This window comes from Oncorhynchus nerka, linkage group LG11 (genome assembly GCF_034236695.1).
Source record: "Oncorhynchus nerka isolate Pitt River linkage group LG11, Oner_Uvic_2.0, whole genome shotgun sequence".
Taxonomy (NCBI): domain Eukaryota; kingdom Metazoa; phylum Chordata; class Actinopteri; order Salmoniformes; family Salmonidae; genus Oncorhynchus; species Oncorhynchus nerka.
Window position 1 is genome coordinate 66,382,291 of NC_088406.1, and position 15,623 is coordinate 66,397,913.

Below are 15,623 nucleotides of genomic sequence, written 5' to 3' on the forward strand. Positions count from 1 at the left end.
TTCTAAAACTTTTGACCATTAGTGTATATATATTTAAACAAATATATATGGGCGAATTGGAAATTATGCAGACAATTACATTGATGGAAGCTAGAATCTATCTGCAATAATAAAGCTGATCTACCCCCTGAACTTAGTTTTATAAATAAATAAAACAAACCGCACTTACAGTTGACCGGGGGATCTAGCAGGGCAGAAATTTTACAAACTTGCTTGTTGTAAAGGTGGCATTCCATGATGGTGCCACGTTGAAAGTCACTGAGCTCTTCAGTAAGGCCATTCTACTGCCAATGTTTGTCTATGGAGATTGCATGTCTGTGTGCTCGATTTTATACACCTGTCAGCAATGGGTGTGGCTGAAATAGCCGAGTCCACGAATTTCAAAGGTTGTTCACATCCTTTTGACCATGTAGTGTAGTTGAAGGCTTTTTCCTTGAGTAATAAAATGGCATTGAAATGACGAACTGTGCACAGTTTGGAGAGGTGTGTGTCCACTTGGAGACACCAGTTAGATCTCTCACTAAAACCCTAGTTTAATAGTTTTTTCTTATCATGCACCTACTCCAACGTTTCAATGAATATTCTTATTATGTTACTGAATGTATCCAGAGTATTTTCAGATTTCTTATTGACAAATGCTGTGAAAAGTAGAGTAAATGTAAAATGAACATAAAATCAACCGTGTCATGTTTGGATTCAATCTTGTGTCAGGTGAACTGTTATGTCCTTACGTTTGGTTTTATAATTTCCATATAATCTCCAAAGTGTTCTCTTTCAATTGCTACCATGGTAATGCACATATGCTTTGTATAGTTATTCTGTTAGAAACGTTTAAATTTGGGCCTAACCATATAGGCCAATTTCAACAAATGTAAGGGGTTACCAAGTGTGGGGACCATGCCTTTGAATGATCTAACCATTAAAGAGTGTCAAGTAATCAAATCAACTAACATGTTTACACAATACTCATATCAATCCCTCATTGTCCAATCAGAAGATGCTCCATAGCAGGGTGCTCATATCAGATTTCTTGATCCAACATCCTCTCACTCTGTATCTCTTACAGTCAGTAGACATGGAGGATGGGAAGCCTGATCTGCTGCTGGTCAAAGAGGAGACAATAGAAGACGGACCAGAGAGCATTAATCTGCTGAGTGGACTAAAGATGGGGGAGCAAGGTAAAGGACAAATACATATAGCCCATTGTCTTCCGAGAGGTGGCATCACTTCTACGCAACGCTCATCCCTCATCAGCGCAGCTGAAATCATCTCACTATCTGACGTAAGGCAATGCATGTAGCCTACATACAGTAATAGATCTTCAATGGGAATAGTGATACAACCGGCAATGGTTTTTTCTTCATTCATAAAATTAAATCAGTACAACTTATGTTTAAATACAAAGGCACACATAATAAATTAACTTGACCAGGTGATTCACTTAAAAAAAACGAATGTCTACTTTCTAACCTCTTCCTGCAGGTGGTTGGCTGGAGGATAACAGAGGAGACTGGGCGGCCATCTTGGATTCCCAGACCCAGAAGGGTGCAGCCAATGGCCAAGCGGAGGTCAGTGGATGGGACAGCGTCCTCATCTCTGGGCTGGGGAACAACACTGTTAACCACAACCAGAAACAGACAGTCAAAAACAAAACAACATCCAAACTTAGTCTCCATGACAACAGACTGGCTGAGACCAGGACGAGGTTTAGATTTGGTCTGCGGGGACGGGGAGGTGTCCGTATGCGGCAGGAGAGAACAGACACAGACTCTGCTAGCGAAGCTCCGTCCTGCTCCTATAGTTGTGATTCAGAGAGACTGATGGCGTCTCAGATTAACCCCCTAACAGGTGCTGCCTTCAGCCTGCCTTCTATAGGATCTATCAACTGGAACATGGACCCTGCAACAACACAGACACTCCCTGGCCTTCATCCTCACATTCCCCTAATGTTAAATCAGACCTCAGACAATGCCAGTGCCTCAACACTAAATGGATACACAAGCCCGGTGACAAATGACAGTAGTAGTAGTAACGCTATCAGTAGATCCAGTGGCGAAGAGAAGCGCTTCCCATGTTTATTCTGTGGGAAAGCCTTCAGTTTCCCCAAACAGGTGGAGATCCACCAGAGGATGCACACGGGTGAGAAACCATTCAGCTGCCACCTTTGCCAGGCCAGTTTTTCACACTCATCCAGTCTGAAGAGGCACCAGAGGATGCACACCGGGGAGAAACCATTTGGCTGCCACCTGTGCCGGGCCAGTTTTTCCCACTCATTCAACCTGAAGAGGCACCAAAGGGTACACACAGGGGAGAAACCATACAGCTGCCCCCAGTGTGAGAAGAGGTTCTCCCACCAGCACCGGCTGAAGATGCACCTGAAGGTCCACACAGGAGAGAGTCCGTTTGCCTGTACGCAGTGCGGGAAGAGGTTCTCAGAGAGGAGCTGCCTCATGATACACCAGCAGAAAATGCACACGGCCCATGTATAGAGTATAGTGACATCACCATGTAACTGAGCAGCAGCAGTTAGGGAGAGCTATTCATACAATTGTATTATTTTTGTTCAATTATTTTGTATTTTGTTTAAATGTAGTGCTGTGTTCTCCACATCTGGAGATATTAGTAGATGTTTTTCCTTTGAGAACATTGTTTGATTTTGAGATTTTGAGAGAGATTGATCAACCTGGCTCTAAAGGCTAGCTAGTCTACTAAGTCATCTTGATCATCTGGCAAGAAGCAATAAGGGCAGGATTGAGGGACTAGTGCATCAGGACAACGAGAAGAACGATGAGGAGAAATAGAGGATAAAACCAACAGAAAAAAGTAATTGATTTGGAGGATTTCTGGAGGATTTCTAAAGGAAAGACGGTACAAGGCATTGGAAAGTCAACAAACAAACAAAAACACACACAAAGGAGAGGTAGGATATCATAGATATCCCTAAAACACTTCAGTGAGCAGGCCTTTCTAATCGATCTGGCCCGGGTATCCTGGAAGGATTGCTCTTTAAAGTGCTTTCCTCACGATCTTAAATGAGCATGCCCCATTCAAAAAATGTAGAACTAAGAACAGATATAGCCCTTGGTTCACCCCATACTTGACTGCCCTTGACCAGCACAAAAACATCCTAAGGTAAGCTAAGGCTAGCTTTTTCAAACAGAAATGTGCATCCTGTAGCACTAATTCCTAAAAGTTTTGGGACACTGTAAAGTCCATGGAGATTAAAAGCACCTCCTCCCAGCGGCCCACTGCACTGAGGCTCGCAAACACTGTCACCACCGATAAATCTACGATAATCGATCATTTCAATAAGCATTTCTCTACGGCTGGCCATGCTTTCCACCTGGCTACCCCTACCCCGGCCAACTACGCTGCACCCCCGCAGAAACTTGCCCAAGTCCCCCCCGCTTCTCCTTCGCCCAAATCCAGACAGCTGATGTTCTGAAAGACCTGCAAAATCTGGATCCCTGCAAATCAGCTGGGCTAGACAATCTGGACCCTCTCTTTCTAAAATTATCTGCCAAAATTGTTGCAACCCCTATTACTAGCCTGTCTAACCTCTTTCATATCGTCTGAGATCCCTAAAGATTGGAAAGCTGCCGCGGTCATCACCCTCTTCAAAGGGTTGAGACACTCTAGGCCAAAACTGTTATAGACCTATATTCATACTGAAATGCCTTCTAAAGTCTTCGTAAGACAACCATTTCGAATCCCAACATACCTTCTCTGCAGCCTCCAACACTCTACTCAGCAAATTGGAGGTAGTCTATCACAGTGCCATCCGTTTTGTCATCATAGCCCCATATACTACCCACCACTGTGACCTGTATGCTCTTGTTGGCTGAACCTCGCTACATATTCGTTGCCAAAGCCCTGTTGAAGCCCTGCCTTATATCAGCTCACTGATCACCATAGCAACACCCACCCGTAGCACGCGCTCCAGCAGGTAAATTTCACTGCTCATCCCCAAAGCCAACACCTCTTTGGCACCCTTTCTTTCAAGTTCTCTGCTGTCAATGACTGGAACGAATTGCAAAAATCATTGAAGCTGGAAACTTATATCTCCAACTCCCAACTGTAAGCATCAGCTGTCAGAGCAGCTTACTGATCACTGTACCTTTACACAGCCCATCTGTAAATAGCACACCCAACTACCTCATCCCCATATTGTTACTAATTAATTTTGCTATTTTGCACCCCATTATCCCTACTTGCACATCTATCGCTCCAGTATTAATGCTAAATGAATGCTAAAATCTCACTACATTTGCACACACTGTACATAGATTGTTTTGTGTTATTGACTGTACGTTTGTTTATCCCATGTGTAGCTCTGTGTTGTTGTTTTTGTCACAATGCTTTGCTTTACCTTAGCCAGGTCGCAGTTGTAAATGAGAACGTGTCTTCAACTGGCCTACCTGGTTAAATAAAGGTCAAATAATAAAAAATAAAATAAATAAATATCAGGACAGGCTCATTGTAATGGCTGGAATAGCATTCATGGAACGGTATCAAACATCCTTTCATTCCATTCCAGCCATTACAATGAGCCTGTCCTCATATAGCTCCTCTCACCAGCCTCCACTGACATGCACCAATACTCAAATTCTAAAAATAGCAATGGCAACAGTAGCAGGAGCTTGGCATATTCCATTTGATCGACCAGCAGAAAAAAAAACTCTGAACATTATAAACAACATCACAAACTAAATCTGCTGAGGGAAAATCCAGAGACATTGTTGGCTGATTACACCCTAATTGGAGACTCTGTTCACAATGTTGACATCAGCTAACCGCTCGCCCACATGACGCCATACACGCTGTCTGCCATCTGCCCGGTACAGTTGAAACCAGGATTAATCCGTGAAGAGCACTCTTCTCTTAGGTGCCAGTGGTCAATCGCGGAGGTGAGCATTTGCCCACTGAAGTCAGTTACGAGGCCGAACTGCAGTCAGGTCAACAAGCATGCAGATGAGCTTCCCTGAGATGGTTTCTGACAATTAGTGCAGAAATTCTTCAGTTGTGCAAACTCACAGTTTTAATCATCTGTCCAGGTGGCTGGTCTCAGACCAACCCGCAGGTGAAGAAGCCAGATGTGGAGGTCCTGGGCTCGTGTGGTTACACGTGGTCTGCGGTTGTGAGGCAAGTTGGACATACTGCAAAATTCTTTACCATAAACCACCTCCGTCGTTTTTAGAGAAACAAACATTAAATTATCTGGAAACAGCTCTGGTGGACATTCCTGCAGTCAGCATGTCAATTGCACGCTTCCTGTAAAACTTGAGACATTGGTGGCATTGTGTTGTGTGAGTGGCCTATTATCCCCAGCACAAGGTGCACCTGTGTAATGATCATGATGTTTAATCAGCTTCTTGATATGCCACACCTGTCAGGTGGATTGATTATCTTGGAAAAAAAGACATGCGCACTAACAGAAATGTAAACCAATTTTAGCACAAAATTTGAGAGAAATAAGCTTTTTCTGCGTATGGAACATTTCTGGGGTCTTTTTTTCCAGCTCATGAAAAATGGGACCAACACTTAACATGTTACGTTTATATTTTTGTTCAGTATATTCTTTAAAGAACAAGTTAACTAGTGACTTTCAGCATGCGTTTAGGGAAGGGCACTCAACTTGTACTGCAGTGACTCAGATTACTGAGAATTGGCTAAAATAAATGGATAATAAGATGGTAGTTGATATTGTATTAGATTTCAGTGCAGCATTTGATGTTATTGATAATAATTTGTTATTGAAAAAACAAACTTGTTATGGCTTTACATCACCTGCCATCACATGGTTGGAGAGTTACTTATCCAATTGAACTCAACGGAAGCTTCTCTAAAATCAGATATGTACAGTGCGGTGTCCCTCAAGGCAGTTCCCTTGGGCCGTTATTCTTCTCTATTTTTACAAATTATTTGTCACTTGTTTTACAAGAGGCAAAAATGACTATGTATACTGATGATTGCACACTCTACACATCAGCACTCTACACATTGCACACTCTACACATGAGCTCACTGAGACTCTTAGCAAGGTGTTATAGTTAGTGTCAGAATGGGTAATTAACAATAAACTGGTCTTAAATACATCTTAAACCAAAAGCATTCTCTTAGACCTAAACCTCAACTGGAGTTGTGCATAAAGGGTGCGACCATTGGACAAGTTGAAGAAGCTGAACTCCTAGGAGTAACATTGGATGGTCAAGTCGTATTGTCAAATGTGTTGTTAAGATGGGTAGAGGTATGTCTGTTATAAAAACATGTTCTGCGTTTGACACAAAGATTAACTGTACCATTTGTTCAGGCTTTGATCTTGTCCCATCTTGATTACTGTCTGTTATGCGGAGTGGAACAGGGGAACCCAAGAGCAGACTCAGACGAGAAGACTGGGATAAAGTAACCAAGGTATTTATTGAAACAAGGGAGAGATGGAGTGCAGGTCAGGGGAAGCTCGGGCGTGTTGCTGGAAACCAGGTGCGGAGGCTGAGGCTGGAGCGAGTGGGGTTGGGAAAGGGTAAGCAGGTCCGGAGGGAAATCCAAGGAAGTAGTAGAGTGCGGAATCCAGGACAGAGTAGCAGGATGACGAGATGTGGGACTGGGACCAGAGTCAGAGCGGGCAGAACTGTAGCAGAGAGGAAAACAGCGTTAGGCAAGGAAAACGGGCACAACAGGATCTGAATAGTAACAAACGGCTAGAAACGTAAACTGACTGAGCAGAGATTATGATCTGGCAGCGTGGAAGTGGCAGAGCTGAGTATTAGTAGAGGTCTTGGTAATGGAACAGGTTGCAGCTGGTGGGGATCTGCTCTGACTCCAGCACACCTGTCTCCGCCCACACAATCACACTCACACACACACACACACACACAGAGAGAGAGAGGAAAGAGCACTTGGGGAGGCGGTAGGTCAAGGCACCACATGATGAGCAGTAGAGGGCGTTGCAGGAGCAGATGTGACACTGTCAGGTAATATGGTCAGGTGCAGTAAAGAATGACCTTCAAAACTGCAGCTGGCTCAAAACAAAGCATGACGCCTTGCCCTTAACTGCGCACACAGAACTAACATCAACAACATACATGAGTTTTTCATGGTTGAGGGTTGAGAGGAAATTGACTACTTCTCTTCTAGACATACATATCCCACCAGACACGCCACTATGGGTTTCTTCACGGTACCCAAACCAAAAACAGATTTCATGCGTTGCTCAGTTATGTGTAGAGCCATGTCATCGTGGAATGCTTTAAAAAACAGATTAAAAACATCTTGTATCACAGAGCTTCTCCTCTTTCTAAAAATCCAATTTAACTGTACTGTATATAAGAATATGTATATTTGAATAGTGTGTATTTTTGTTGTCTCTTGGTGGCTTTTTTATAGAGTGCCTTCAGAAAGTATTCAGACCCCTTGACCTTTTCCACATTGTTACGTTACAGCCTTATACTAAAATGGATTTAAAAAACATTTTAAATCCCCAGCAACCTACACACAATACCCCATAATGACAAAGTGAGGTTTTTAGATTTTTTTGCAAATGTATTAAATAAATACCTTATTTACATAAGTATTCAGACCCTTTGCTATGAGACTCGAAATTGAGCTCAGGTGCATCCTGTTTCCATTGATCATCCTTGAGATGTTTCTACAACTTTATTGGAGTCCACCTGTGGTAAATTCACCTGATTGATTTGAAAGGGCACACACCTGTCTATATAAGGTCCTATGGTTGACAGTGCGTGGCAGAGCAAAAACCAAGCTATGAGGTTGAAGAAATTGTTCGTAGACCTCCGAGACAGGATTGTGTTGAGGCACAGATCTGGGGAAGGGTACCGAAACATTTCTGCAGCATTGAAGGTCCACAAGAACACAGTGATCTCCATCATTCTTAAATGGAAGAAGTTTGTAACCACCATGACTCTTCCTAGAGCTGGCCACTCGGCCAAACTGAGCAATTGTGGAAAGATGGTTCCCCGTGTAACCAACACTTTTGGGGAGGCAGGTAGCCTAGTGGTTATAGCGTTGGGACAGTAACCGAAAGGTTGCTGGATCGAATCCCCGAGCTGACAATGTAAAAATCTGTCGTTCTGCTCCTGACGGTAGGCCGTCATTGTAAATAATAATTTGTTCTTAACTGACTTGCCTAGTTAAATAAAGGTTTTTAAAAAATGAATTCGGGGAGAAGGGCCTTGGTCAGGGAGGTGACCAAGAACCTGATGGTCACTCTGACAAAGCTGTAGAGTTCCTCTGTGGAGATGGGAGAACATTCCAGAAGGACAACCATCTCTGCAGCACTCCACCAATCAGGCCTTCATGGTAGAGTGGCCAGACAGAAGCCACTCCTCAGTAAAAAGCACATGACAGCCCGCTTGGAGTTTGCCAAAAGGCACTTAAAGACACTCAGACCATGAGAAACAAAATTCATTGGTCTGATGAAACCAAGATTGGCCTGAATGCCAAGCTGAGGTAACCTGGCGCCATCCCTACTGTGAAGCGTGGTGGCAACATCATGCTGTGGTGATGTTTTTCAGCGGCAGGGACTGGGAGACTAGTCAGAATCGAGGTAAAGATGTATGGCGCAAAGAGATCCTTGATGAAAATCTGCTCCAGAGCGATCGGGACATTAGACTGGGGTGAAGGTTTACCTTCCAACAGGACAACAACCCTCCTTCCATGGCCTCCAACTGCTCTTAAATGCATGCTCTTCCACCGTTCGCTGCCCACCCGTCCATCATCACTACTCTGGACGTGTCAGAGTCGTGTGTATAGGTGGCAGGGAAGTCAGGCTCAGGAGAATCAAACTGAGTGGAGTTATTTAATAACAATAAACGAAACATACTCCAAACACTAAATGTAACAATAAACAAAGTGGTACGAGGACCCGTCGCGCACCAACACAACACTGAATAACAAACCATCTCTGACAAAGACATGAGGGGAAACAGAGGGTTAAATACACAACAGGTAATGAATGGGATTGAGACCAGGTGTGTAGGAAGACAAAACCAATGGAGAATGAAAAATGGATCAATGACGGCTGGAAGACCGGTGACGTCAAAGGCCGAGCACCGCCCGAACAAGGAGAGGCTTCGAGTTCGGCAGAAGACGTGACAGGACGGTTCTGACTTAGAATATGTGGACAACTACAAATACCTAGGTGTTTGGTTAGACTGCAAACTGTCCTTCCAGATTCACATTAAACATCTCCAATCCAAAATTAAATCTAGAATCAGCTTCCTATTTCGCAACAAAGCATCCTTCAGTCATGCTTCCAAACATACCCTCGTAAAACTGACCATCCTACTGATCCTCGACTTCGGCGATGTCATTTACAAAATAGCCTCCAACACTCTACTCAACAAATTGGATGCAGTCTATCACAGTGCCATCCGTTTTGTCACCAAAGCCCCATATACTACCCACCATTGGGTATGCTGTATGCTCTCGTTGGCTGGCCCTCGCTTCATACTTGTCGCCAAACCCACTGGCTCCAGGTCATCTACAAGTCTCTGCTAGGTAAAGCCCCGTCTTATCTCAGCTCACTGGTCACCATAGCAGCACCCACCCGTAGCACGTGCTCCAGCAGGTATATCTCACTGGTCACCCCCAAAGCCAATTCTTCCTTTGGCTCCCTCTCCTTCCAGTTCTCTGCTGCCAATGACTGGAACGAACTGCAAAAATCTCTGAAGCTGGAGACTCATGTCTCCCTCACTAGCTTTAAGCACCAGCTGTCAAAGCAGCTCACAGATCACTGCACCTGTACATAGCTCATCTGGAAATTGCCCATCCAATACTACCTCATCCCCATACTGTATTTATTTATTTATTTATCTTGCTCCTTTGCACCCCAGTATCTACTTGCACATGCATCTTCTGCACACCCTACCATTCCAGTGTTTAATTGCCATATTGTAATTACTTCGCCACAATGGCCTATTTATTGCCTTACCTCTCTTATCCTACCTCATTTGCACATGCTGTATATAGATTTTTCTACTGTGTTATTGATTGTATGTTTGTTTATTCCATGTGTAACTCTGTGCTGTTGTATGTGTCGAATTGCTTTGCTTTATCTTTGTCAGGTCGCAGTTGCAAATGAGAACTTTTTCTCAACTAGCCTACCGGGTTAAATAAAAGTGAGAAAAAATATATATAATTTAAACCCAAAGCACACAGTCAAGATAACGTAGGACTGGCTTCGGGACAAGTCTCTGAATGTCCTTGAGTGGTCCAGCCAGAGCCCGGACTTGAACCTGATCGAACATCTCTGGAGAAACTTGAAAATAGCTTAGCAGCAACGCTCCCCATCCAACCTGACAGAGCTTGAGAGGATCTGCAGAGAAGAATGGGAGAAACTTCCCAAATACAGGTGTGGCAAGCTTGTAGCGTCATACCCAAGATAACTCAATGCTGTAATCGCTGCCAAAGGGGCTTCAACAAAGTACTCAGTAAAGTGTCTGAATACTTATATAAATATGATTTCATTTTTTAATTTTTAAAATAAATTAACAAAAATGTCAAACACTATTTTTGCTTTGTCATTATGAGTTATTGTGTGTAGATTGATGAGAGAAAAAAATACATTTGAATCCATTTCAGAATAAGGCTGTAACGTAACAATGTGGAAAAAGGCAACGGGAATACTTCCTGAAGACACTATCTCTTTATTTAGAATTGAATTAATATCTTATGTTGTTCTTGTCTATTACTGTTCTGTACATTGTCATGTATATTTTTACGTTGTATGTGGACCCCAGGAAGAGTAGCTGATGCATGTGTAGTAGCTAGTGGGGATCCTAATAAACTAAACATGTAATGTATTACTAGTTAGTTTGTTTGTAGTTAGTGCTGTTGGTTTGGATGTATAAGGAACTGGATGAGGTGAACTGAAGAAAGAATGAGTATGATGAGACAGAGTAGATGATATGGTGATGGTTGGTGTGATGGTGTCTGTAAAAATGCTTCACTGATGAAGAGTGACAACTATGTCCCTTTTAGGTTTATACTGGAGTTTTATAGCGGGATAATGTTAGTGTCATAACCCTTAAATCTTGTACCCATATATGGGTTGAAAATGGCAGATTTGGGGGCCTCCTGAGTGGTGCAGCTGTCTAAGGCACTGCATCGCAGTGCTTGAGGCGTCACTACAGACCCGGATTTCGATCCCAGGCTGTGTCACAACCGGCTTTGACTGGGAATCCCTTAGGGCGGCGCACAATTGTCCCAGCGAAAGGAGTCATTCTGTTCAGAACAACCCAGAGTATGATGCCATGTCATCTAGTAAATGTACATCAAACATAGTGATCATAAATGTTGACTGTGTTTATGACATTATTTTGATATGGAAATGTGAATTGCACATTTGGACTCACAGGTTTTTGACTTGATAGTATGACATCAAAACGGTATTTCATCAAGTTTGCGGACGACACAACAGTGGTAGGCTTGATTACCAACAACGACGAGACGGCCTACAGGGAGGAGGTGAGGGCCCTCGGAGTGTGGTGTCAGGAAAATAACCTCACACTCAACGTCAACAAAACTAAGGAGATGATTGTGGACTTCAGGAAACAGCAGAGGGAGAACCCCCTATCCACATCGATGGAACAGTAGTGGAGAGGGTAGTAAGTTTTAAGTTCCTCGGCGTACACATCACAGACAAACTGAATTGGTCCACCCACACAGACAGCATCGTGAAGAAGGCGCAGCAGCGCCTCTTCAACCTCAGGAGGCTGAAGAAATTCGGCTTGTCACCAAAAGCACTCACAAACTCCTACAGATGCACAATCGAGAGCATCCTGTCGGGCTGTATCACCGCCTGGTACGGCAACTGCTCCGCCCACAACCGTAAGGCTCTCCAGAGGGTAGTGAGGTCTGCACAACGCATCACCGGGGGCAAACTACCTGCCCTCCAGGACACCTACACCACCCGATGTCACAGGAAGGCCATAAAGATCAACAAGGACAACAACCACCCGAGCCACTGCCTGTTCACCCCGCTATCATCCAGAAGGCGAGGTCAGTACAGGTGCATCAAAGCTGGGACCGAGAGACTGAAAAACAGCTTCTATCTCAAGGCCATCAGACTGTTAAACAGCCACCACTAACATTGAGTGGCTGCTGCCAACACACTGACTCAACTCCAGCCACTTTAATAATGGGAATTGATGGGAAATTATGTAAAATATATCACTAGCCACTTTAAACAATGCTACCTAATATAATGTTTATATACCCTACATTATTCATCTCATATGTATACGTATATACTGTACTCTATATCATCTACTGCATCCTTATGTAATACATGTATCACTAGCCACTTTAACTATGCCACTTTGTTTACATACTCATCTCATATGTATATACTGCACTCAATACCATCTACTGTATCTTGCCTATGCCGCTCTGTACCATCACTCATTCATATATCTTTATGTACATATTCTTTATCCCCTTACACTTGTGTCTATAAGGTAGTAGTTTTGGAATTGTTAGCTAGATTACTTGTTGGTTATTACTGCATTGTCGGAACTAGAAGCACAAGCATTTCGCTACACTCGCACTAACATCTGCTAACCATGTGTATGTGACAAATAAAATTGTATTTTATTTTATTTATTATAATCCTCAACGTCTCATCTTTCAGAATACATCGAGTCCTCTTAATTCACACCACTCCCCTCAGAAAACCAAACATCTGAAAAAGTTGCCCAATTAGCGGGAGGGATGGGGGCAACTTCTTGTCACGTGTGGTGCTCAAATTCAGAATGGCTATCAGTCAAAACCCATCCAGAGCTGTGAAGCGCTGAGCCTAAGCTCTGATGTCATTTACAGCATTTTACTGTACAGCCTTTGCTTATCTTTTTTTGTTGTTGTTGTTGTTTACCCATTTTTTTCTCCCTCATAGAAACATTCTCAGACCAAAGTTGAAGACACAATATTCCATGTGACACAATACTGAATCCAAAAATTACACTGTTTTTACATTTACTGCACTTTTCAAACTTTTTTTTGTGAAGAATATTTGCCACAAAACACACACCTGAATGCACACGACTCCTTTCTATTTCTATACAATTACAACCTGTTTCTCTGAATTGCCCTGTGAAACCTTAACACTAAGATCGCATCTTATAACTTAGCTAGTCATGTTAGCAATAGAATAAGCTTTCAAATGATGCCCACCTAATCCAGCATAAACAACAGTAATTGTGTGATGTCAGGGATGCAGGGCTGTGTTCCAAACAAAACAACCACAAGTCTCCTGCTCTAGTTCCTCAACAGCACAACTGGGAGAGCTGGAAACAGCACCTTATAGTTGAAGACTTTGTGTCATAAAAGTGCATTGAAATGACTTAGGAATAGTGCACACTTTGGAGAGGTGTGTGGCAGTTTGGAGTCACCAGTTAGTCCTCTCACTTAAAACCTTGTCATTTTTTGGTCTTATGTTGCACCTACCCCACATTTCCCAGGAATATTATTGTCATGTTAATGAACGCATCCATAGTATTTTCAGACGTCGTTATCAACAAATGCGGTGAAAAGTGCAGTAAATGTAAAAACAGTGTAATTTTTGGATTCAGTATTGTGTCACGTGGAATGTTGTGTCCTCAACTTTGGTCTGAGAATGTTCCTATGAGCTCCTAACTGTTCCCCTTTTAATTGCTACCATGCTTATGCACATGCTTTTCATATTTCTTCTGTAAGAAACACCTCCCTGACCGAGGCTCCAGTCAGGGATCCAGTCTGCAACCCAGACCCTTCTCTTCGCAGTCTCAGTGCAGGGATGAAGCAGGGCCTGATAGAGATATACCCTCCTGTTCCTATGATACAAACACCACAGTATCCATAATGAACAGAGCAGGTCACCCTGGGCTTCAGCCTTCACAGAGCGAGGTAGGAGATCCCTCCTGGCGGTAGTCTATCAGCAAGTTTGTCTTCTCCTTCAGGATCTCATCTAATGCCTGGTGACTTTGTTCATAGAAGGCCTGGACCTGGGTCTAGCCTTCCTCAGCTGCCTCATGGTTACCCCATGAATACAGACAGGGTCAGGACGGGAGTTACCTGGCCTATAACACAGCACACAATCACAACGGCGAGAGTTCAAGGAGGGAGCTCAAAGACAGGTGGCTCCTGCTTCTGCCTCCTCTGGGGTCATTGGGTCACAACGTGGGAGGCCGAGTATTAGCAAGGACGCTGACAAGCTGAACACCTGCCCACGTGTGGGAAGTGCTTTGCTAAGGTGAAATATGTGAAGCAGCATCAGACCGGTCACACCAAGAAGAGGCCCTTCAAGTGAAAACTATTACAAGAGTTTCTCCTTCCACCTGAGTAACCTTATCAGGCATAGGAGTCCACAAAGGGGAGAAATCGTAGCAGTGTGGCTTAAGTTTTACACAGGGGATATCTGGGAACCATTCTTTAGTTTTATAGTTATCATGTGAAGTGTCTTGGATTAAGAGTGTTTTTGTGATTACTAAATCCCTCAGTTGAGCATCTGGATATGCTCACATTCTCACACGTTGTTTGGAGTGCTGGCATAGCTGAAACACTGTCATTGACGAGTAAACACTATATTCCCCCCTGGTTTTGCCTATGTTCTACTCATAACAAATAGAATGTCCCTCTTCTTTAACACCTTAATAACCCATTCTTTTATGCCATTTATTATACTTTTTCTAAGCAAGTGAGCTCTGAGCCTGAAAGATACTGATCATGAATAGGTTGAGGTGTAATCAAAGATGCTTGACAAACTCACTCAGGCAGTTTGACATTGAAGAAAATGGTTGCTACTGTCTACTTAATGGGGTGGCTCCCATAGACACCAATGCGATAGCATCTGGGTCTGGCCTACTTCATTGACTTACATTGACAATGAGGGAGTGGGATGGTTGTCTAGAAGGGCACAGCTTTTGTCAAAATGTACTTTTCGTAGCAGGTTTAGGAGAACTTATGCAGAAAGTTAGGATAATTAACATAGCAGGTTAGAAGAATTAGGTTACGTTTAGGAAAACAGTTAGCTGTATCCTACCTAGGCATGACTGAGTCGGATGTCTGCTTTCTCTTCCATCTCTGGTGTAATTTAACAAAGATTATCTATTATATTGACAAGATAGGCAAGTGACCACTTTAACAATAGAAATACATGTCCTCAAAGGTGGAAGGCAGCCAGGAGGAGGCGAGATCCGGTGGGACTATTCCAGCCAATGAGAGGAAAGATAGGCTTGTGAAAAACATGCCATAGAGCTAGATAGGGTAGGAGATAGATATTCCTCCTTGTATCTGTGACAGCTCCCAGCCTATCTCCATTTTAAAGTAGTAAATGTCTTTATTAGCTGATTGCTCCCAACCCAGTTGATTACTTTAAAATTGTGAAAGCCCTCAATGGCAATGTTCATGGTAAAATCGGTTATATCCATGAGTCCTCTATCTCTATGACAACAGGCACAACTCTGATATAAAGGTTTTTTTTCAAAGTTGCCTAAATGCCATGTGCGTCTACTTATATCAGTGCATTCATAACAACCTAACCGTCCTAAACATTACTTCTATTCAATCAGATAGATCAAATAAGTCTCATGTAGCACATTAGAAATTACATTGTTGTTGACCAAGTTCGA

General features: G+C 43.1%; 1 protein-coding gene across 1 annotated transcript; it reads left to right on the top strand.

The window, feature by feature from the left end:
• Positions 1–1,486: 1,486 nt before the first annotated feature.
• On the top strand, positions 1,487–5,691 carry LOC115137432 (gastrula zinc finger protein XlCGF49.1-like). Its single transcript, XM_065024801.1, has one exon. The coding sequence runs from the start codon at positions 1,743–1,745 to the stop codon at positions 2,487–2,489; it is 747 nt and encodes a 248-aa protein (XP_064880873.1). The 5' UTR covers positions 1,487–1,742; the 3' UTR covers positions 2,490–5,691.
• Positions 5,692–15,623: the final 9,932 nt, after the last annotated feature.